This window comes from Dermochelys coriacea, chromosome 15, assembly GCF_009764565.3.
Source record: "Dermochelys coriacea isolate rDerCor1 chromosome 15, rDerCor1.pri.v4, whole genome shotgun sequence".
Classification (NCBI taxonomy): domain Eukaryota; kingdom Metazoa; phylum Chordata; order Testudines; family Dermochelyidae; genus Dermochelys; species Dermochelys coriacea.
Window position 1 is genome coordinate 10,244,145 of NC_050082.1, and position 23,104 is coordinate 10,267,248.

Below are 23,104 nucleotides of genomic sequence, written 5' to 3' on the forward strand. Positions count from 1 at the left end.
TTTGAAATCTTGCTCTTTTTTCTTCGCTCAGTTTTTCAACATATGTGTTCTTTGAATTGTGGGATTTGTAGTTTTCCTTTTTAGTTTTGTTTTGTGAACTACATTTCCCAGAGTTCTCTGTTTCTGCAGCCTTTTGTCTTCTCTGAAGGTCAGGCACTGCCATAACATGAGAGGTGAACTTGCAAATGCTTATAGAATTTTTCTTGCTGGTTTAACAACAAGGGCTTTATTTTTTCTGTTTTATTTTTCTCTTGTTAATATGCATGTTTAATAGAAATGTAGGTATGGCTAAGCTGGGTGCTGTAGAGATCTTTAGAGTCAGGGGTTATCTTCAGATGCTGCCCCTTTCCTGCTGTAATGCTGATCTGATCTGTCTCCGTAGTGGTTTTTAGCCTGTGTGTGAAATATTAGTATTTTTTGCAACTGTAACAGGGGAAACAAGGAACTGTAGATGTGGGACTTGGCAGGAGAGTGAAATGGAAAATGATTTTTAATTATTTTGTGGACTAGAAAGCATTAAGGTTAAGAATCATATTTTAAACATAAAAAGTCCTGTTTTTCAAGTGTATTTCTTTTCTTCATTAAATATTTCTTTCTTTACATTTAGCCTCCCCTCAGCCATCAGTAATGCTTGCCACAAAACCTTTCTCTTTCATCTTTCACCACATTTCTCCAATACATCCCTTCCTCTTGGTTTTTGCCACTTACTGTCGCCTCCCACCTATACCACTGCAGACTCTGCCTCTCATCTTGCTCCCCTCCAGTCTGACCCAAATGCTGCTGCACAAACAAGTGTTCTCTCCCACTGCTCTCATCATGTCAGTCCCTTATTAAAGATTGTGTCGCTGGCTTCTCTTCAGCTCTATTGATTTTAGGCACCTAAAATCTTTGAGGATCTGGGCCTAAGTGACTTAAGTGAGGTCTTCACTACAGATCTATATTAGTATAACTACTTAATTCAGGGGTGTGAAAATCCACTTATACCAACCTAACCCCTAGTGTAGACAGTATTCTGTTGGCAGGAGAGCTTCTACTGCTTCTAGGGGGAGGTGGATTAACTATGCTGAAGGAAGAACTCTCTCCCATCAGTTTAGAGCGTCATCATTAAAACAGCGTTTTAAGTGTAGACAGGCCCTTAGACAGCTAAGTCCATTTTCAAAAGTGGCTTCTCTAGTTAGGACCAGATTTCTAAAGGGATGTTCATATGGCTCAGCTGAGCAGAGCAATGAGTAACCCCCTAGGTGGCCCACTGTCTAGTGGAATCTTCAGCCCTGAGTTGGCAGCTTTATGCTGCCTGCGTTCCCTAGACTAGAGCATGGAGATAGTTAAGCACCTACCAAAGGGATTTTCAGAAGCTGGCCAGGAAGTAAAATTTTCAGAACTGAGCAGGAATCACCTAAGCTATCCAGGAGTAAAATGCCAGGGGGAGGGGAGGGCAGAGGAGCGGGGCTGAAGCATCTAAGAGTCTGACACAGTCCAATCGGCTGATGGGCCAGAGATAGGCTCTTCTGTCCACTTGGGATCCTCAGCCACGAACCTTCTCCTGGAGTTAGGCATCTAAACCAGGTCATTTGCTTAGGGAGCCTGTGCCCTAGCAACTAACCCCCTGCTTTCCACCCCCATTCATACTCCATCCCTCTCTTACCTCGCCTCACCCTACATTGCCCTGGGTCTCCTGCTCTCTTTTATGCAGGTGCTTTACTGGCCATCCCTTCACCTAGTGGTAGCCACCATCCGGCCCGCCTGTTGCAGGATCTGACAGGACTTAGGCATGCTCAGAGCACACCTATAGGATCAGGCCCTGTTGGCAAGATAGACATTCTTCCAATTAATTTAAAAATCCCAGTTCTGCGGCAGAGCCTCTGGGGCTTCAGCTTGTGCTAGGGCTCAGAGCAGCTCTTTAGCTGCGAAGTAGTAGCAGCCCTTAGGCTGCTTTGAAAATGTCAGCTGGTGGGAACTTATGCACCTAGATGGGTTAGGTGGTACCTGGGCTGAATCTTTGAAAATGTCCTCTGAGGTATTCAAGCATCTAACTCCCATTGAAATCCCTAAATACCTTTGGGGCTATGGGCCCATGTGCCTAAGTCCCTTTAAAAATTTCAGCTGTCGGTCCCAGATTTGTAAACGCATTTAGGGGAGGGATTTACAAGTCAAACTGAGGCCTGGTCCACACCTAAAACTTAGGCCGACCTAGCTGTGTTGCTCAAGGCAGTGAAAATTTTTGGGCCCTGAGCATTGTAGTTAGGTTGACCTAATACCCAGTGCGGACACGGCTAGGTAGACCGAGTTACTTCCTCTCAGAGAGATGGATTACCTACATCATTGTTAAAACTCCTGCTGTCATTGTAAGTAGTGTCTACGTTACATCATCACAGCAGCAGGGCCACAGTAACGCTATAGCATAGACATTAGGTGCCTAATTGCCCATTCAGGCACCTACATCCAATATTTAGGTGCCACTAGCAGTCACAAAATCCCTGCTCAGCTGCTGCCTAAAAGCCTGTGGGTGCCCTAATGTCTCTAGGTGCCTAAGTTTCTGCAGTTAAAGTCTCTGATGCACCTAAATTTTGGTGGCTGGGCCTGGGCATAGCTGCCTCAGTCCTGACCCTGACCAGCAGCTTAGCACCTAATTCACACCTAGGCCCCTTCAGGAGTCACAAATTAGTTATTTCCTCACCTATCTTGCTTGCGGGACCCAGTTGGGTAGATGTGAACTCAATGGGCGTTAGGCGCCCAAAACCTTTGAGGGTCTGAGCCTTAGGCCTTGCAATGCTGAGCAGGGCAAGGCCTAATACCTTGAAAAATCCAGGCCAAACTCTTCAGATGTGGGTGCCTAAAATTAGGTACCTAAATCCATAGTTAGGTACCTAAGAAAGTGGTCAAATTTTTAGTGATGTTGGACAGCTGCAACATCCATTGACTGGCACTGGCACTCAGCACCTACCTTTGCAAATCAGGCTCTTCATTTTAGGCTCCCATGCTGGCCCAAACTAATATATTTGATGTTTAGTGTGAATTACAAATTCTCTCCCTGTTTTCGCTCTTCTTGTCTCCAGAAATCTCCAGGCAGTTCATCCCCTCCATTGTTTTATTTTGTTTTTTTAAATGCTCTTTGTACACAGGGAAATTTTGTAAATGCTCTTTGTACACAGAGCGGACAAAAATCTCCTGAAAATAGGGTGGACAAATGTCTCTCCTTGTGCCTTTCCTCCTCTGCGCTCTTTGACTCTTTCCCAACCCTATTGCCAAAGCAATCAATGCCTCTCCTGTCCCCAGATCAGTTCCCCTCCCCCAGCCAATTTACATGGCTAGCTCTCCAAAATCCATTCTCCCCTCCCTCAGTCATTTCATGCTGTCCCCTACTGTTTGTGGGCCACTCTGCTGCCCCTTGTTGGCCTCCATCTCCCAGCTGCTCCTCCTACACTGGGCCCCTCTGTTCCTAGCCCCCTCTAGAACCCTGTAAGGGAGCAGCAGCTCAGAGACACACTGAACCCAGGCCCTCCTGCTGCTGGAGAAGCAGCAGAGATAGGCCCCATTCCTGCCTCCCTCTCTTGTTCATACTGAGGGGGATGGTGCCCAACATGGTGACTGGCTTGGGAGGCAGCCTAGGTTGCAAACTCACCCACTAATTCAAGGCCTGTTTTGCCCAGGCTCTGTAACAGCCAGAGGCTCTATACTCTCCTCTACCAGCAGGGCCTCTGTCCTGAAGAGGGGGGAGACAACAGGGCGAGTCATCTCTGCCTTCCCCTCATCAGAGGCAGTGGTGAGGAGGGGCGTCATCTGTGGGGAGTGGCTCTGAAGATAGGAGTTGCTGCTGTGGTGAGGGCTTTGCTCCGTGCGATGCTGCTTCTGTGCGCGCTGCTCTCCACCCCAATTTGGAGACAATTCTGTGCTGAGAGCAGCGGAACAAACGTCCCACCTGAGGAGAAGCCGGGCTCCCAAACCAGGCAAGGCCGGTGGAGATGAGCTTGGCATCCTTGGGGTTCTCTTACCCTATCTCTCCACTGCCACTCTTGGTGCCTATCACATGTGCCTGAAAGGGATGCTGTCCACCTGCAACCCCGTATAAAGCCATGTCTTAGGTAGATTCTGACTTTCCCCTGGCTTGGTGTCCCTTTAAAAAAGTCATAAAATGTGAAGAACTGGCCCCATCTCTTCCAAGTTTGCCCACTTGCAGGGGGGAGCTGCCTGTCAACCAAGGAGGAAGGGTGAGACCTGAGTAGGGCAAAGGGCTGGGAGTCAGGAGTTCTGGTCTTGAGTCCCAGCTCTACCACAGACTCCCTGCATGACCGTGGGAAAGTTACTTCACCTCTCTATGCCTCAGTTTCTCTAGCTGGAAAAGGAGGCTAATAATGCCTTCCTCGCAGGTGCTGTTTAATGAATTAACGTGTCCAAAATGATTTGGGATTGTTGACTAGAAGGCAGAAGAGAAGAACAAAGTATCATTATCAGCATCATGAATTCCTCAGAGTAGCCTAAGAAAAAATAACCTTGTCATTAAGGAAGACCTCTGTGTTCTAAGGTTTAACTGCCATATATTTGCCTTCTTGGATCCTAGATGAGTATATACTGTGCTCTGAAGGTGCCGGAAGGTTGCAGAGCCCTCAGGCTCCACCATTACAGATCTCACTCTGTGGCCAACACCTCTCCAAACCTGGCTTTTGTGCCAGCCAGCCCTCCTCCAGATGCTGTGGAAGTGGAGGCACTGCAGCGCTTCTTTTCTCATTCCCAGAGGCTGTTGGTAATGACCGGTGCTGGAATCTCCACTGAATCAGGGATCCCTGACTACCGCTCAGAAGGGGTGGGGCTTTATGCCAGGACGGACAGACGGCCCATCCAGCATGCTGAGTTTGTTCGCAGTGCCAGTGCCCGCCAGAGGTACTGGGCAAGGAACTTTGTGGGCTGGCCTCAGTTCTCCTCTCACCAGCCTAACGCAGCGCACCTGGCCTTAAGAAACTGGGAGAAGCTAGGAAAGCTGCACTGGCTGGTGACCCAGAATGTGGATGCCCTGCATACCAAGGCCGGGAGTCAGCGGGTGATGGAATTGCATGGCTGCACACACAGGTACTCTACAGGGTTAGGGAAAAGATGGTTAATGCACAGGTACCATCTTATGGGTGAGAGGGTAGCTTACGAATGGGTGTGGTGTTATGGGGGGCCACAAGGAATTATGTAAGGATGTCATGTTACTACACAGGTGGGACAACATAAAGGTGCTGCTTGACTGCGGGAAAGGTAGCACAGAATTGCTATGCTATGGCGGAAGGGTGGCTAACCACAGATGCTGTTTAAGGGGCAGAACATCTTTTGCCCGGGTGCTCCCACGTTTCACACACCTTTTGTGCAGTACGGTTTGACTCGTTTCCCCTTTAATCTGTTATCATTAGGATCTTCTCCTTTTCTGTCATATCTAGAGTCCTCTCAGTGCGGGCAAGAAGGGGAACAGAAACCATGAGTGTACAGGGAAATGTAAATGGGGCTGAAATCAGTGTGTTGTGCTGGAAGCACAGAAGGTGGACCTGTCTGGAGACAAGAAGTGCAGCAAGGATAGTACATACCACAGACATTGCATACTATACGTAAATAGCACCACTGCAGTGCAGCCACTTCTTGGGAGGGAGAGCAGCACTCTGCACCACAGAAATGGAGGGGGAATTTTAGCCAAGGACACTTACCAAAAGATCCCAAGGTACTTTAATGTCTACACAGCACAGATGGGACCACAATGTTTAAAGGCCCTGTGGGAAAGATCTGCACACACAGTAAACAGCCTGGCAGCTAGTTTATCTGCCTTGGAAGGATGCTGGGCTGAGTTGACGCTGTTGGAAGTTGAAACTGTGGTGATATTTCAGAGCTATGCTAAAACCACGAATCCCCCCCACCCCGCTGGTGAGGATGGAGGTGGGAAGTAGGTAGAGGACTTAGGCCTTGCCTACACTGCCACTTTACAGCACTGAAACTTTCTTGCTCAGGGGTGTGAAATCCCCCCCGCTCAAGTGATCATAGAATCATAAAATCATAGAATATCAGGATTGGAAGGGACCTCAGGAGGTCATCTAGTCCAACCCCCTGCTCAAAGCAGGACCAATCCCCAACTAAATCATCCCAGCCAGGGTTTTGTCAAGCCTGACCTTAAAAATTTCTAAGGAAGGAGATTCCACCACCTCCCTAGGTAATGCATTCCAGTGTTTCACCACCCTCCTAGTGAAAAAGTTTTTCCTAATATCCAACCTAAACCTCCCCTACTGCAACTTGAGACAATTACTTCTTGTTCTGTCATCTGCTACCACTGAGAACAGTCTAGATCCATCCTCTTTGGAACCCCCTTTCAGGTAGTTGAAAGCAGCTATCAAATCCCCCCTCGTTCTTCTCTTCTGCAGACTAAACAATCGCAGTTCCCTCAGCCTCTCCTCATAAGTCATGTGCTCCAGCCCCCTAATCATTTTTGTTGCCCTCCACTGGACTATTTCCAATTTTTCCACATCCTTCTTCTAGTGTGGGGCCCAAAACTTGTCACAGTACTCCAGATGAGGCCTCACCAATGTCGAATAGAGGGGAATGATCACATCCCTCAATCTGCTGGCAATGCCCCTACTTATACATCCCAAAATGCCATTGGCCTTCTTGGCAACAAGGGCACACTGTTGACTCATATCCAGCTTCTCGTCCACTGTAACCCCTAGGTCCTTTTCTGCAGAACTGCTGCCGAGCCATTCGGCCCCTAGTCTGTAGCGATGCATGGGATTCTTCCATCCTAAGTGCAGGACTCTGCACTTGTCCTTGCTGTACCTCATCAGATTTCTTTTGGCCCAATCCTCTAATTTGTTTAGGGCCCTCTGTATCCAATCCCTACCCTCCAATGTATCTACCTCTCCTCCCAGTTTAGTGTCATCTGCAAACTTGCTGAGGGTGCAATCCACACCATCATCCAGATCATTTATGAAGATATTGAACAAAACCGGCCTGAGGACCGACCCTTGGGGTACTCCACTTGATACTGGCTGCCAACTAGACAAAGAGCCATTTATCACTACCTGCTGAGCCTGACAATCTAGCCAACTTTCTATCCACCTTATAGTGAATTCATCCAGCCCATACTTCTTTAACTTGCTGGCAAGAATACTGTGGGAGAGTGTCAAAAGCTTTGCTAAAGTCAAGGAACACTGCTTTCCCCTCATCCACAGAGCCAGTTATCTCATCATAGAAGGCAATTAGATTAGTCAGGTATGACTTGCCCTTGGTGAATCCATGCTGACTGTTCCTGATCACTTTCCTCTCCTCTAAGTGCTTCAGAATTGATTCCTTGAGGATCTGCTCCATGATTTTTCCAGGGACTGAGGTGAGGCTGACTGGCCTGTAGTTCCCAGGATCCTCCTTCTTCCCTTTTTTAAAGATGGGCACTACATTAACCGTTTTCCAGTCGTCTAGGACTTCCCCTGATCGCCAGGAGTTTTCAAAGATAATGGCCAATGGCTCTGCAATCACATCTGCCAACTCCTTTAGCACTCTCGGATGCAGCGCATCGGGCCCCATGGACTTGTGCTCGTCCAGCTTTTCTAAATAGTCCTGAACCACTTCTTTCTCCACAGAGGGCTGGTCACCTCCTCTCCATTCTGTGCTGCCCAGTGCAGCAGTCTGGGAGCTGACCTTGTTGGTGAAGACAGAGGCAAAAAAAACATTGAGTACATTAGCTTTTTCCACATCCTCTGTCACTAGGTTGCCTCCCTCATTCAGTAAGGGGCCCACACTTTTCTTGACTTTCTTCTTGTTGCTAAAATACCTGAAGAAACCCTTCTTGTTACTTTTAACATCTCTTGCTAGCTGCAACTCCAGGTGTGATTTGGCCTTCCTGATTTCACTCCTGCATGCCCGAGCAATATTTTTATATTCTTCCCTGGTCATTTGTCCAATCTTCCACTTCTTGTAAGCTTCTTTTTTGTGTTTAAGTTCAGTAAGGATTTCACTGTTAAGCCAAGCTGGTCGCCTGCCATATTTAATATTCTTTCTACACATCGGGATTGTTTGTCCCTGTAATCTCAATAAGGATTCTTTAAAATACAGCCAACTCTCCTGGACTCCTTTCCCCCTCATGTTATTCTCCCAGGGGATCCTGCCCATCAGTTCCCTGAGGGAGTCAAAGTCTGCTTTTCTGAAGTCCAGGATCCATATTCTGCTGCTCTCCTTTCTTCCCTGTGTCAGGATCCTGAAATCGACCATCTCATGGTCACTGCCTCCCAGTTCCCATCCACTTTTGCTTCCCCTACTAATTCTTCCCGGTTTGTGAGCAGCAGGTCAAGAAGAGCTCTGCCCCTAGTTGGTTCCTCAAGCACTTGCACCAGGAAATTGTCCCCTACACTTTCCAAAAACTTCCTGGATTGTCTGTGCACCGCTGTATTGCTCTCCCAGCAGATACCAAGTTTCAGCACTGTAAAGCACCAGTGTAGACAGTGCACCAGCGCTGGTAGCTACTCCCCTCGTGGGAGTGGTTTTTTTATAGCACTGGTGCCGCGACTATACAGCCACATTAACGTTGGTAGTGAAGACATACCTTAGATCTCTTCTTGAGTAATTCTGACTTTCTAGAGCAGTGGTTTTCAACCTTTTTTCATTTGTGGACCCCTACAAATTTTGAATGGAGATGCAGACCCCTTTGCACTTAGATATAGTATGTGGACCCAAGGTGTCCACAGACCACAGATTGAAAACCACTGCTTTAGATCACATATTCTTTAGAACCCATCTGCTCCCATAGGGCAGTTTCCTTCAGGGTCATAGTTAAACACATAGTTGTGAGGGCCATATTGGGCCTTCCAGACTTCACGCAGGAATGATTGGTAACATTCTCTGGCCTGTACTATGCAGGGGGTCAGATTAGATTATCACAAATGGTCCCTCTGGCCTTAAAATCTTTGGATCAGTGAATTGCTGCAGCCCAGTGGAGATGTGGCCCTTTGAAAGACCATGAACTGTGTTTCAGGGTTCTCTGCCTTGGCTGTGGAGAGCAAACTCCCCGCTCTGAGCTTCAGAAGCACTTTGAAGGGCTGAATCCCACCTGGACAGCTGAAGCACATGGCATGGCCCCGGATGGGGATGTCTTCCTCACGGAAGAGCAGGTGCATAACTTCCGCGTCCCAGCCTGCAGCAGATGTGGTGGGATCCTGAAGCCAGATGTGACATTCTTTGGGGACACAGTTAGCCGGGAGAAAGTGGACTTTGTGCACAAGCGCCTGGCTGAATCAGATTCCATGTTGGTGGCAGGATCCTCCTTGCAGGTAACTGCTCATCTCTCCTGTCTGTATTCCTGTTTTTCTGGGCTACTGTCTCTGCAGTGGTCCCTGATCCCATAATCTGAGACCACCATCCCTCTTATCTCAATCCAGTCTCCAGAATTTCCTAGTATTTTGTTCTACTGTCTTTATAATCTGGCTTTACAGCCATCCCTGTGGGGTACCTATAATGTGCTTTTTACTCCAGTGCCAGCTGGACTTAGCCATTTCCCAGATACTGCTTTGATCTGGCTATGCTATCCCAGCTATGCTTTCTTAATCTCCACATCTGCCCAGGTAGCCCTGTTATCTACCTGACTTTAGATGCAGATTAGCCCTGCAAAGATCACGGTCCCACTTTTTCTTGCCCAACCCTTTTGTCTTTAGCACCCTATTAAGCCCAGTGTGAAATATCAGTGCTGTAAAATCCCTCTTCACCCCCACTTCAGGTTTTCCTTTGAATTTTCTAACATATTCCTCTCACACCCTAATGTTATGGGAATGGTAACCTGAAATAACTTTGTCTCTAGTGTGGGGAGGTTTATACATTATCCAGGCTGGAGACCTGCAGGAAGCAGACTGGCACAGAGCGTTCTCTGCCTGGAGAGAACAGAGTTGCAAGTGAATTCCTCATTAGACTGCTGAAAAAAGTTGAAGAAGATGAGGGAGCAGAGAGCCTTCACCTGCTTTCTGGAACAGTCCTGCTGGGCAGCTTCACTTCTTTGCTTTGCCAACTTTTTTTCTCCCTGAGCTATTTCTTGCCTGTGTTTTATTTATCCTGGCTCTGAGCCCACCACTTAACCTGGGAAAGTGTCTGGGACACAGTTTGCATGAAAGCTACTTTACAGAATAAAGCTGTACTGTAAAATGCTCACACACATCTCAAGGGCTGACGTGAATGGGTAAGGCCAAGGCTGTTGAGTTCCAGTCCTTACCTCTTCAGGATACTTGGGGCCCAACTGCTGCTTGAGCTTGAAGTGAAGTCATAATCCTGTACCTGGAAGCGATCAAGGTCTCATGTTTATCCCCTAATGGGCAGAGGAGATAGGCCATGAAGGTGGAAGCATATAAGCAAGACTCTATGATAACTAGCTAACTCATAAAAACCCACTGAAGGGGGAATATTTTCCACAGTATTGAATATGTTTCCTCTGTTAGGAGTTAAATAGCAGCTGCTCCCATCCTGTGCAGGTTTGAAGAAAGAATCTAGTGCTTGAATGAAGAGTAGTTTATATAGCATTTTTCTGTGTAGTCTGTATCTACAAATACACCAGAGGGAACAATCATGTCCCACCATTGGGCAATGGCCTATGTGGACTGGTACTTTCTATAGCTCTTCCCTTGTCCAGGCTCCACATCACTTTGTTTCTTTGTGTCTCTGCAGGTGTACTCTGGTTACAGGTTTGCACTTGCTGCCCATGAGAAGAAGCTGCCAATTGTGATCATTAATATTGGACCCACAAGGTCAGATCACTTTGCATCCATGAAACTGAATTCCCGGTGTGGGGAGTTGCTGCCTTTGATTGTCCTGCGGTGACCCCGTTTCTAGTGTTAGTGAGCCAAGCACCTGCACCCACCCAAGGTAAGTACCCTGATCATGGTGAGTAAACTCCCCAGCTTTACCTGTGACAAGATGACGTGGAATTGTCAGTCACACCCACTGAGCAGCAGGAGGTCCTTGGACACCCATCAAATGCTGAGCACTTCTGGCAGGATAGGGACTAAGATCAGCCAACCAAAAAGCCATCCCAGTAACAGGTGCCAACACTTGATCATGTAGTTTCAGCTCTGACTGATGCAGTCCTAATGGGCTGACTGCCTACAAATTAATTAACTTAAATAAAGGTGCTGAGCACCCTTAATTCCCATTGACTTCTTTGGATTTGAGAATGGCTCCCAGGATGCTAATCCTTCCAGAGAATGGGGTGGGAGGAATTTTCAGACTTGACTCATCTCATCAGTTTTCTGGTTTCTTTGGGTTCCAATCAGATAGTTAACTTTAATAAGGCAAAAAGAAAAGGAGTACTTGTGGCACCTTAGAGACTAACAAATTTATTTGAGCATAAGCTTTCGTGACTACAGCTCAAGCCCCTAGGGAGTAGCTGCAGGGTCATAGAGTGGCTTATCAGCACATTGTTGAAACTTTGTGTCAGGACATTAAAAAAAAAGTGACTTACCAAGGCCCATTGTGCACTGTGATTTTTAGTGCAAAGTTTACAGGATGTGGTAATACAAAAACTTTGCCTCGTAGGATTGCGCACAGCTAATTGGGCACTGATTTTTAAAGTATCAAGTTCCATCTGGGTGCTATAGCAATACAAATAATAAGCAACATAAAGCAGTTTCTTTTCCTCATATTGTTAGTTGCTTATTCACCCATTATAATCTCTTAAGAGGGGCTATTTTAACCCAGCAGGCAAACAGAAGAGAGATCTAAAGGTGCATCTTTTGATGAGACCAGCAGAGGACAGCAATCCATCATCCGTTCCAATCAGATCAGCTTCCTGCACTGAGCCATGGTCTCCATTTACCTGGAAGCAGGAGGGGTGGAAAAGCGCCTGGTATGAGATTCTCTCTGCCCTACCTGTCCCTAGAGTCTACTGTGCCTCTGCATTGCCTTCACTGCAAGGTGCTAGGACAGGGTGATCAGACTTTTGTATCTCCAAATCAAGACACTTTTCTTACAATTGGCACCAGGAGGAGGGTTGGGGAAGGGGAGCTTGGAGGAGGGATTAGACAAATTGGAATGGTGGGGAGCACGGAGCTGAAGAGGGTTTTAGCAGCTGGGGGATCTAATGTCAGAAGCAGGTGAGAGGGGACGGCAGAAGATAGGCCCCGTGAAGCCAGAATTCTGCTCTCCCAGAGCTGGGAGGAACCTGTACTGGGAAAAAAAGTTTTCAGCAGAGAAGTTGAACAAGGGCACCTGCTAAATGCAGCTGCTTTCCAGAGAGAGACTTCTTTGCGGGGTGGGTTATCAGCTGAACAAGTCCTCCTTTTTGAGCAGGGAGAAGGCTGAGCATTAAGGGGCCAGAGGGAGGTGCTGTACAGTTTGGCAGCTACCCCTGGCTCCTATTTGAACCTTAAAAAAAACAACCAATGACTGGGATATTGCTGGAGTTTCACTGAGTCAGCCTGACCAGAGCTGCTCCTAACTAAGCTATGACCTTCTCTGGAATGCGTAGCTGGGAGTAGGGTTTTCCATGTGTAATTAAATTTAAAAATTGCTTACAAGATTTATGGTGCCACTTTGGAATTTTTTCCTCTCCTGTGAATCAGTCAAGTTCATGCCTGGGTCAGATTCATTTTTCCATTTCAGAAATTCAAGCTGAAATTATTAGCACTAGATGAAGCAAAAGAGTAATATGACGATACCTGCACAAGAGACCACCCTGATGAGGGAACTGTCTGCCTCAACAGGCCACCCCAAAGTATCCCCATCCCTCATTTTGCCCCACCACTAAAAGAAAATCCACCTCTGTTAAGCTACCAATTTCTGTTGGTCCCTTAAGATGTATTTCGCTGTATACGGATTGAGAGGCAGAAGTGTGCGCTGGGTAAACAATGGGTCTTTGAGCTGACCTGCTCGCTATAAGGGGGTTTCAGTGTTGTGGTGAGGCCTTAAGATTCGATTAGGATGCAGATTAAAATGCTCCAGTGCCATCTTCAAGGGCAATTTCCTACAGTAACCTTCCAAAGAGAATAATAATAAATGCACAGGGCCAGGACTGCTGTGGTCACTTGCTGAAAGGACACTGCCTCTCCAAGTAGCAAAGTAGGGAGGGCTGCTTATGGAACACAGAGCTTTTCCCTGCTCATGCACTTGTTCAAATCCAGACCAGGACAGCATTAATTAATAAGCTAGGGGAGACCCTGCTACACATGCCATCTGAAGTGAGGTAGCTTAATGTCCCCCTGCCACAGACCACCAGCTCTACGTAAACGGGGACACCTTTGCAGTGAAACATAGGTCTGTTTGCTGATGCTCACAAGTATCATGCCAGCTCTGGCCTATTAGAATTGACCCACCTGCGAAAGCTTCCCAAGCAATCAATCAGCTATTCTCTTTGTACTATCATCAAGGCTCCTACACAGCGGAGTTCTCACCCACAATCAAGGAGCTTGCATGGAACTTTTATTCACGTAACAATTTTCCATACAGGAAGAGACAATTATGCTCCCTTTGGAGGGGAACTGGGGCCAGGTTTCTCATTATCCATGTCATCTTCTGAGTCACCTTGAAACTTGGATAGCATGGGAGTGTCAAAAACAGAATGTGTGGACTTCATGTCAGAAGGGCCTGCCTTTTGGGGAGAAGGCTTGGGACTGTTCCCAGGAGGCCTAGAACAAGAAAACATTTCCAGTGAGGATAGCCAGGGAGAAGTAATGTGATGGGTAGCTAACCTCTTTCACCTATCCCTACTTGTTCAGTACAAGCAGCTGAGCACCGGTGAAAAGAGTCACAGCTCCCCTCAGGCATTACTGATAAATTAGGCTAAGCCACATTCCTCTAATAGTTTACATGAGGTACATATAAATACACAGGAACAGCATGGTATGGAATGAATTTTCAGTGGTCAGAACCTACCTGCACAGTGTATTATGGTATACAAATGCACTACAGCTTCTTCACTATCACTACACTTCCTCTTCTCCCACTCCCAATCAAGGATCTGATCATTGCAGTCAATCCTCAAAACTGCATTGCTTCATTTGTTAGCACTCTTATGCAATGGACTTTAACCTTTTCCTCCCTATGGAGGTTCTTGACCAGTATAAGGCTGAGACGATGGGATTCCTTCTTTCTGCTGAACCTGATCCAGCACTGCTGAAGAGGAAGCTTCGCCATCATTGACTTCAGTGAGAACAGGATCAGAGCCCTTCATGTGTAATCAAATTCCCCTTTCCTCCCCCCAAAAGGAGATCCCACAGTGAACCAAAAGGCCCCTCCCCAAGGGCCATATTCTCATCCCTTTCTCACATGAAGCAGTGCCTTCTGCCATTTCTTCAATGGGACTGTTTGTGCACTACAGTTCTACTCAGAAAGAACAAGGAGATCAGAATCTGGCCCTGAGATAGTGGGTAGCTAATGAGACCTACCTTGAGAAACCGGTGTACCTCAGCTTATTGATGTGGTTAGCAGCCTGGAGGGAGGCATGAAAGCCACCAGGGTTCAGCACTATAGGATGCAGATCGATCATGCTGTTGGAAGACAAGGCATTCGGGAAGAGAGCTAACACTCACTGCAGCTAAACTGAGCAGTGCCCTGTTGTTCACCCTGGTTCTCTGGGGACAAGGGGAACCTGAGGGGGGAGATGTAGTAGTCCTATAGGAACAGACAAGAGGGAAGAGATCCCTGTGTCACACTGACCAGGCTGCAGGAGGAGCAGCATTACAGGGGCTGAAGGGCATCAAATGAGTTTTCAGCCCACACCCGACAAGTGCCTGCTTCCCTCTGACTCCATCACAGGTTCACTTTCCCCCTCACCCCATCACCTATAAGGAAGTGGGGACGTGCTTCCTCTCTTCCTTGTTTTCTCACCCTCTCCTAGCCAGTACTGACCCTCCCCAGTGCCTCAAACCTCTTTTGGTTCATTGTCGACACCCCAGCCCAGTGGTGCTTCAGGTCAGTGTTTGAAGCTGTTGCTCTGTCCATCTATTGGAAATAAAAGTACTCGTTAGACAACGGCACAAGCATTGTTTCTTCACAAGCAAGTTAGCTAACCCACCAATCAGTGCTCCTGCTGGGAAAGACTAAAGCTGGGATGAAGATCCTGGGAGCCTCCACACAATGAGCATTCCTACTCCACTCTCTACAGGGCCTCTGCTGGGGAGGCTAGACTTGGAGTAGCTGTGAGCTCCCCCACAGCCAGTGCTCCTGCCCCTTTCCTACAGAATCTCTGCTGGGAGAGCCTGGGGCTGGAGTAGCTACTGAGAGAGGGCTTCCTCCTATTGGGAAAACCTTGCTTCCTGCTCCTCTGTTAATGCCCACAGTCAGAGTTAACTCCACACTAGAGAGGGCTGCAGCCTGGGACAGATGCCATGTGTACTGTGCTACACTGAGGGTAGCACAGAGACTCCAGGCAGCCTGGAGGACTTGCATGGCTTGATAATACGTCAGGACTGGAGTCCCTAGGAACATATTAGTGGAAGATCCAAGTACAAACCTGTTTGCTCATCAGGTCGGGAAAAGGTCCAAAGACCCTGGGCATGGTGAACTTGGGAGGAGCGGTGGAGTCAGAAGTCCTGGCCCAGGAGGGACAGAATCCTCCCTCCAGAGCTTGCTTCTTCCCAGTCACTTGCCTCGGATATCGCACTTTCACTGCCTTTGCAGCTATGAGAAAAGAAAACAAAAGCACACCCCAAAGCACTTCAAATGCAACTTTAAGGCCATAGGGTGTGTTTCACTACCCAGAGAGGCAGGCAGGGTGCAATGTAGTTCTTCAGTTCTTGTGATACCATGTATTTAAAAATCAAGCCTAGAGGGGAACTGAATGGCTCAGGGTTTGGCAATAGGCAATGGAGCCTAGATCAGCTGTCTTAATGCAGCTCAGGTCAGTTGCGACAGAAAGTTATCAGCCCTTGGTGGCTGCTTGTGGCCTACAGGAAATAAATGTGGAGGGGTTCAGTCAAGTTCCTAGGGGGTGAGTGTCCACATCAGCACAACTGGCCACCTGTTGGCCATCTCAGCAGAGAGGTCATGGAGACTGAACTCTCCCACCTTGGGCAGTTGTCCTTCCAGGCTGGAGAGGAGAAATGCTGGTGGACAGTGAATGTAGGGACAGAGGACTTTGCCCTCCAGCCTTGTCAATCTAGCACCTTTCACCAGTAATAAATTCAGAGAGGACATTTTCCTTAAAGCACCTGATTGCTCCATGCTTAAGACACTCTCCTTCTGAGAGGGAACAAAATCCTGGTGTGCTGAACATGCCCAGTGAACGCCCATAGTTAAAACAGATTTGATTTGTTGGGTTTCGGTCTAATGCAGTGACATTCCTCTTAGTCATTAAAATCCAACAGGAACCCATTGGTCTTGTTTATCCACCCATCCTGCCTGCAGCTCAGCTGTGGGTGAGTCCTATCTTTTTATTTGGTAAAAATCCCAAACTCTGTGCATACACACACACACGCACACATGCACCCATTTTCTGTAACCTATGTATCTTAAGTTTATCTGAATATAGGAAATAATGACTGGTATAGAGAAGCGTTGTTGTAGCTGAATTTGTCCGAGGATATTAGAAGAAGAGACCAGTGTAAACTCAAAAGCGTCTCTGTCTCACCAAGATAAGTTGATCCAATAAAAGATATTACCTCACACACTTTGTCTCTCCTGGACCAACATGGCTACAACAACACATAAAAAAAGTGACAAGTTTCAGAGTAGCAGCCATGTTAGTCTGTATCTGCAAAAAGAAAAGGAGGACTTGTGGCATCTTAGAGACTAACAAATTTATTTGAGCATAAGCTTTTGTGAGCATCCGATGAAGTGAGCTGTAGCTCACGAAAGCTTATGCTCAAATAAATTTGTTAGTCGCTAAGGTGCCACAAGTCCTCCTTTTCTTTTTACATTAAAAAGTGAAACACAGCCACAAAGTATTAGTGCATCATTATAGCTTATTATTGTCTAGAGGGCATGATTTTCAAAAAGCTAGAGGCAAATATACATATTTACTATTTGTGCATGTGATGGCTAGTAAGACACACAGCTAGCTCTTGGCATGTGCAGATACCCAAAGTGCAAGTGAAACCTACGCATTTTTGCTTATAGCTTTGAAAATTAGACCCAATGCATTTTAAAATAATGTCACACTTTATATGAGTAAGAATGGCATCTGCAGAGGCACCAGCTAGGGGAATATTTATAAGGGCCAACAGTTGTCATGCTTCAAGGCATTACCTGAATTCTCCCCTGTAATGGGTCAGTATCAGATGTTAGGTACATTATGGCCAATAGGGTTTTACACCTCTTATGGTTAGAGGCAGAATACCAGACTAGATGGGCTATTGGTCCGTTCTTGTCTGCTGGCATTTATGTCCCACAAGCTTGAGCATCCCTCTGTGGTGGCAAACACAGGGTGCTGTGTACAGGCTTCAGACTTGCTTCTCTGCATCTCTCTCAAGCATAGCAATCCAAACAACTCAGCCAGCTTTCCCTGCTTACACAACTGAACCATCTCCCTGCGGTGGGTGCTTGAGCCAGTTTTATCTCAGAATGGACTAGACCATAATTCTTAATCTCTCCTTTACAACAGACCCACAACAGAAAGGCTGCAGGCGGTTCTGATGTGCCCATCACTTTAGCATTAAGGCTCTGTTACATAACTAGCATTCACAGTGAATTCTGTCTGAACTTGGAGCCAAACTCTCCAGCCTCTCTTTCTTATAGCCAGTGATGACTGCCAAGCAGGAGAGCATTTCCGGACCCTTCTATCAGTCCATTATGGTGGGGAGCCCGTGAGAAAAATCCTGCGAAGTGCCATACACAAGGGAAGATTCAGACCCACCCTGGTCTCTAGGGTGACCAGATGTCCTGATTTTATAGGGACAGTCCTGATTTTTGGGTCTTTTTCTTATATAGGTTCCTATTACCCACCACCCCGTCCCGATTTTTCACATTTGCTGTCTGGTCACCCTACTGGTCTCTGAGGGAGGCAATGGCTTTCCACTGATAATGTTCTCTATGTTCCTCTGGCTCAATGGCTCTCTCTGTCATAAGGGTAAATGCTTGTCTGTGCAGGAGACAGTCTTGGACCAGCTCCTGAGAAAGTTCTCAGAGTAGCAGCTGTATTAGTCTGTATCCGCAAAAAGAAAAGGAGTACTTGTGGCACCTTAGGGATTGGTGCCACAAGTACTCCTTTTCTTTTTGAGAAAGTTCTATGACATTAACTCCCTCAGAAATGAAGATCCATCACAAGTCGCACCACCTTCCATTCCAATCGCAAGGTACAGTTCTTTCACCTGTCTTCTCTAACAAATGTATAGCAACATGTATAATTATTTAAAAAAAACTGTCAGAATAAGACACCAATGCACACACTTCTCCCTGTGGAGAGAGGATAAGAGACCAAACAACATATGGCAGATGTTAATCATGTTGCTTAATGCACTATTGGAGGGCACTCAGATACTATGCTGATGAGCACAGCACAAGAACGTATATAGTACAGTCAGGATGGAGAAGCAGTCCCCAATGTTCTTTGGGTCGCACCCTAACCTCCCATCCCTCAAAATGCTCATATTGACAAGGACAGTAAGAGGACATTCAAATGGCTGCTAATGGTCTGCAGCAGCTTTCAGATTCCGCTCTTCCACAACAAAGGCGAGTAACTGTTTCCCTAAACAGGAGCCAATTAACATCTTCCATGTAGTTCAAGCCAGATCATTTGGATGCAGCTCAGAAGGGATGGCACCATATGTGGTGCACTGTGCAAAAGGGGATCTGGGTTAAACAGTAAATCGTGCCCCAGTGCATACCTAGTCTAGTACAAACTGCTGGTGGGAGGGAAGTGCTCCAATGTGAGGCTGGTGAGAGAAATCGGACAGTGACATAGGCTGAAATCAGACTGTGACCCTCACTTGTTTATCACTTGGATATGAAAGAGCCTGCTGAGTTTAATAATTCACTCCAGTGTCTATGCACTGAGCTGATAAAATGGCTGCAATCAGGCTTCTCCTCTCGCTCCTTGTTGGACTATGTGCTTATTATTTCTATAGCCAGGAAACCCTATCTGCAGGTAAGCAAAGCAGGACAGGACTCCAGGGAATTCACACCGCAGGCACAGAAGAGGGCTAGGGCTACTCCCTGTTACAGATCAGATCCTTCGTTGATTGCCAAAAACTGAGCTGAAATCAGGATGGAGGTTAGTCCCCTTTTGTGGCACTCTCACAGCTCAGTGTAAAGGGAAAAGATGACCCCCATTTGGTGACTACTGTCAGCATCCAAAGCAATTGAAAATACTTTCTAAAACTCAGATCTATGACAATGATCTATTTAAGAGGCATACAGAAAGTTGGAGCTGAAAAACAAAAGGAGAACAGAGAGAAGGGCTAGTGTAAAAGGGGGTAATGAAGCAGGGAGCATGTGGCTCAGTCTTCTCTGTATAGGGAACCACTCCAATGAGTTTAGATAATGCAAAATGGTGACAGGAAATGAGCCCCAATGATGCCCTAAGAGAAGCCAGATACTTTACTACGGACGTGGTATCACAGTGGAAGCTTGTGGCTGCAGCAGATTTCCTCCAGGTGATAACAAAGGAGGAATGCTGGTTCTGAGTAGCAAAGACAGACCAGGACTTGGGATAACCTTGTTTCAGAGGCTGGGGAACCCGAATATCAGGAAAGGGAGAAAATACCTCTTTCTAAAAGGAGCCATTGAGAGAACCAACTTTCTGGCGCTCGCCATGAGCTCCCTCTAGGGACTGGGAACTATCACAGGAGCCATGTGTTTGGGGAACATGGCTTTAGCCTGTGGAATAGTCTTCCAAGGGAAATGGTGGAAGCCCCATTGCTTGGGACATTTAAAGCAAGCCTGGACAAACTCTAGTAAATGTACCATATCCTGTAGTGGCAGGGAGAGGGGTGGGGTGACCTAATAGGTCCTTTCCCTCCCTAGCTTGTCCAGTTACACATAAGCCCACATCACAAGTGGTCTCTGCTCCAACAGGTCAGGCTGATCAAAGGTGTAACAACTCCCCAGTTGTACAAACAATTTAGTGCCAGTACTCAGCACTTTAAAAAGCTCAATACTCCTGGAGTATCACTTCCTCCATTTTACAGATGAAAAGATAGACCTCCTTCGATGGCACATATTGTTGGGATTTAGAGAATCAGTGTTGGGAGTCCTGGGGCTCCCTGATGCCCAGGATCTTAGGGAAGCAGTGGGAAAAATTCCTGCTAACAGCCTTTTAAACCTCCAGAAATGGTACGAGGGAAGCGTGTGCTGGTCACTGGTTCGAGCACTGGGATTGGGGAACAAATAGCCTATGAGTTTGCACGAATGGGAGCGCACCTGCTCCTAACTGCCAGGAGGGAGAAGCAGCTCAAGGAGGTAAGACCCCCAACCCAAGGAGGGTGGAGAAATGGAAAATTTGGGCTTCTATTATACCCCACTCTCCAATCCCACACAGCAGGGTGCAGAGGTGGCCAAATGCCAGGACACACTGGCCACCCACCCACATTACAACCCCCTTCTCTCAACAGAAATTGTATTCACACCCGAGGCCAGGATGTGGCCTTGAGCACGCTGCTGCAAATCATCACTTCTTTGCTCCCCTGCCCAATATGATTCTTCAGCTGCATTCAATCCCTTCTATTTCATGCTAGACTGAGTTCCTGCCCCATCCATTAACCTAGGGTGAACTGAAGCAGGCGGTTGCACGCTCTACTCTGTGCTATGAAACAGCTGCCATGCTGAAGGCTGCGCAGCCTGCTGCAGTGTCAGTTTCTTTGCTGATGGCTGCTCTTTTCTCTGCAGGTGGCACAGAAGTGTCTGGAACTGGGGGCGAGTTCTGCCAGGCACGTGGTGTCCGACATGAACAACTTGACTTCAGCCCAGAATGTCATTGAAGAAACCAGAAACAAACTGGGTAAAACTTGCATCGCTTCCCTCCTTTTCTGTGCCCTCCTGGGACAGGGAAGGACACAGACCTCTCCTGGGTCACCTACTCCAATCACCCATGCTGCCTTTCCCTGAAACAAGATGCTCCATTTTTCTCCTACCCGGAAAAAGCCTAACCATCCTAGGGATTGGCCCAGCCACGCAGATTCCCAAACACTGATTCCCTGTAGGGTTAGTGCCGCTCTCTTTTGAATAACTAATTACTTCAACTGGCAGCAGAGATGCAGAGAATTCCAGAACTGGCTTAGATGAGCTTCCAAAGAATGGGGACTTCCCCTTGCCCCAACTGGGAAATCCCTGCACTAAACCTCAAAGGTAGCAGGGCAGCTTCACTAGGAAGTTGAACAGCTATTAGTATTATTCCATCACAGATGTTGGGGCCCTCCATGGAAAAGGGTCCTGGCTTTAATCAACAGCTATTTCTTCATCCCAAGCGGCCTGTGCGCGGTATCAGATGGAACAAGCACCATTTCTCACAATGGAGCACTCGAGTGTGCACTGAGTAGCTGCAGGCAAGTCAGACATACAGTGGGTGCTGGGTCAGATTTATCGGGGAGGGGGGAAGGCTGCAGTGAGAGTGGGGGAGGTCTCCAGCAGTCTGTACAGAGGAAGGAAAAGCAGAGCCTGAGATGGCTCCACTGGCATATGAGCAGGATGGAGCTGTGAGGGATTTCTCTGCTAGGGCCCTGACTCCAAAACCATCAGCCATCAAGAGCATCAGCAGGAGGGTATATGGGAATAGTTGATGTCCATCCCAACTCTGGGGAACAAAGAGTGGGAATTAGCTTGGGACCAAGGCCGACAATACCAGAGTCCAGTTCTATTCCCTTTTAATCTGTGGGAGTTTAGATATTGACTTCAGTGGCTGTAAGTCTAGCTCCACCTAAGAAATATTTGTGATGAAACGTCAGTGCATCCCACTGCAGATCCCCTGATTCTGGTAGACTCTGATTCAGAACGGCTGCTATCTTGGAGCGGGGAGGGCAGATAGTGTACCACATCCATCCTGATCCAAGAACAGATGCACATACTTCATCTGAATCTGTGTTTCCCCTTCTCTTTCAGGGGGTCTCGACTACCTGGTTTTGAACCACGTTGGGGGAAGTGGCCGGTTTGGCCCATTCCAAGGAGACATGGCAGCAGTGACCAGCTCTATGACTGTCAATTTCTTGAGCTACGTGCAGCTGACAGTTTCTGCAATGACCATGCTGCAAGAGTCTCAGGGCAGCATCGTTGTCATATCGTCCATGAGTGGTAAGGAAGCCTGCTCCTTTCAGTTACCAGTGAACGCGTCCAAACTGCCCTTCTCAGTCAAACCAATCTCACAACTAACAACAGGTGGAATCATTGTTTCATCTCGCCTCCTCCACAGGAAAAGCCATTAGTTACAACAACAGCCAATCTCTTCCTGTCTGTTACAAAGGCTTCTAGTTTCAGAGAAGTTTTGTTAACTCTTTGGTGGCAGAGGATGGGTAATTGCAACTCTCCTCCAAATCTGTCTTTCAAAATGCTCTGTACAAACTGTTCACTGGGATCACTCACCCATCACTGAAATGCAGTTACACTAGTAGGAACTCAAAGCAGAGTAAAGAGGGCCACCTACCAAACCATCTACAGGTGCCCGTAGAGGTCTCCTCCCAAGTACTGACAATCCCTGACACTGTTTAGCTTGTGAGATTCAATGGGATCCTAGCAAGAGCTGGTGGGGCTGCCCCATCTAATAGAAGACATGTCTGGTTTATGAGGTAGGCAGTTATGCAACAGAAAAATGATCTGAACAGTATTTAGACTTGGATCTACGTGAGACTCCAGTTTGTCCTCTGACAGCTCCACTTGCCTAAAACCTTTCCCCTCAGTGAATCGTTTCCTTGGGGGAACTTCTCAGCTATTCCCTATTGCTTTGATTCTCTTCAGGTCGCATTGGAAGCCCATTCACCCTCGCATACAGTGCAGCCAAGTTTGCTCTGGAAGGATTCTACAGCTCGCTACGCAGAGAGCTGCGCCTTCGGGAGATCAGTCTCTCAGTCACAGTTGCTGTACTGGGATATATTGACACAGGTAAAACAAAAATGATACTCTCTACTGGGCAGACCCAATCATTAGGCTGCAATACACAGTGCAGAAGGGGAAAAATGTCATCCAGATGTTGAGAGATAATCTCAGGGGAATAAGGGGAGGTCAGGAGATTTATTACATGATGATGATCTTAAGAACTATAGAA

The 23,104-nt window shown here is 47.2% G+C and overlaps 3 protein-coding genes across 10 annotated transcripts in view; 2 read left to right on the plus strand and 1 right to left on the minus strand.

Annotated features, from left to right (window-relative positions):
* SIRT4 (sirtuin 4) lies at nt 1-11,812 on the plus strand. Of its 5 annotated transcripts, none has more exons than XM_043497987.1 (5): nt 1-173; nt 4,368-5,064; nt 8,978-9,272; nt 10,651-10,848; nt 11,680-11,807. In XM_043497987.1, exons 2-4 carry the CDS (start codon nt 4,559-4,561, stop codon nt 10,801-10,803), a joined length of 954 nt encoding a protein of 317 aa, XP_043353922.1. In that variant the 5' UTR covers nt 1-173; nt 4,368-4,558; the 3' UTR covers nt 10,804-10,848; nt 11,680-11,807. The 5 variants fall into 5 exon arrangements, with proteins under 5 accessions (XP_043353922.1, XP_038229613.1, XP_038229612.1 ...); XM_038373685.2 differs by having other exon boundaries at nt 2-173; nt 4,559-5,064; nt 11,683-11,812; XM_038373684.2 differs by having other exon boundaries at nt 2-173; nt 4,559-5,064.
* The window catches only part of LOC119843806 (hydroxysteroid 11-beta-dehydrogenase 1-like protein B), an 11,765-nt gene continuing 428 nt past the window's right edge, over nt 11,768-23,104 (plus strand). Inside the window, exons 1-5 of one of the 2 annotated variants that reach the window (XM_038373690.2) lie at nt 18,135-19,000; nt 20,183-20,313; nt 20,740-20,851; nt 21,949-22,137; nt 22,798-22,941. In XM_038373690.2, the coding sequence (XP_038229618.1) occupies nt 18,919-19,000; nt 20,183-20,313; nt 20,740-20,851; nt 21,949-22,137; nt 22,798-22,941 (658 nt within the window). In that variant the 5' untranslated portion in view covers nt 18,135-18,918. Of the gene's footprint in view, nt 11,828-18,134; nt 19,001-20,182; nt 20,314-20,739; nt 20,852-21,948; nt 22,138-22,797; nt 22,942-23,104 lie in introns of those variants that run through there. The other variant, XM_043497988.1, reaches the window with a different exon arrangement.
* LOC119843804 overlaps nt 13,367-23,104 on the minus strand; it is a 16,066-nt gene continuing 6,328 nt past the window's right edge. For all 3 annotated transcript variants that reach the window (XM_038373689.2, XM_038373688.2, XM_043497989.1), the window contains exons 4-7: nt 15,431-15,597; nt 14,846-14,919; nt 14,364-14,465; nt 13,367-13,604 (exon numbers count right to left, since the gene is read on the minus strand). In XM_038373689.2, the coding sequence (XP_038229617.1) occupies nt 13,436-13,604; nt 14,364-14,465; nt 14,846-14,919; nt 15,431-15,597 (512 nt within the window). In that variant the 3' untranslated portion in view covers nt 13,367-13,435. The remainder of the gene's footprint in view (nt 13,605-14,363; nt 14,466-14,845; nt 14,920-15,430; nt 15,598-23,104) is intronic.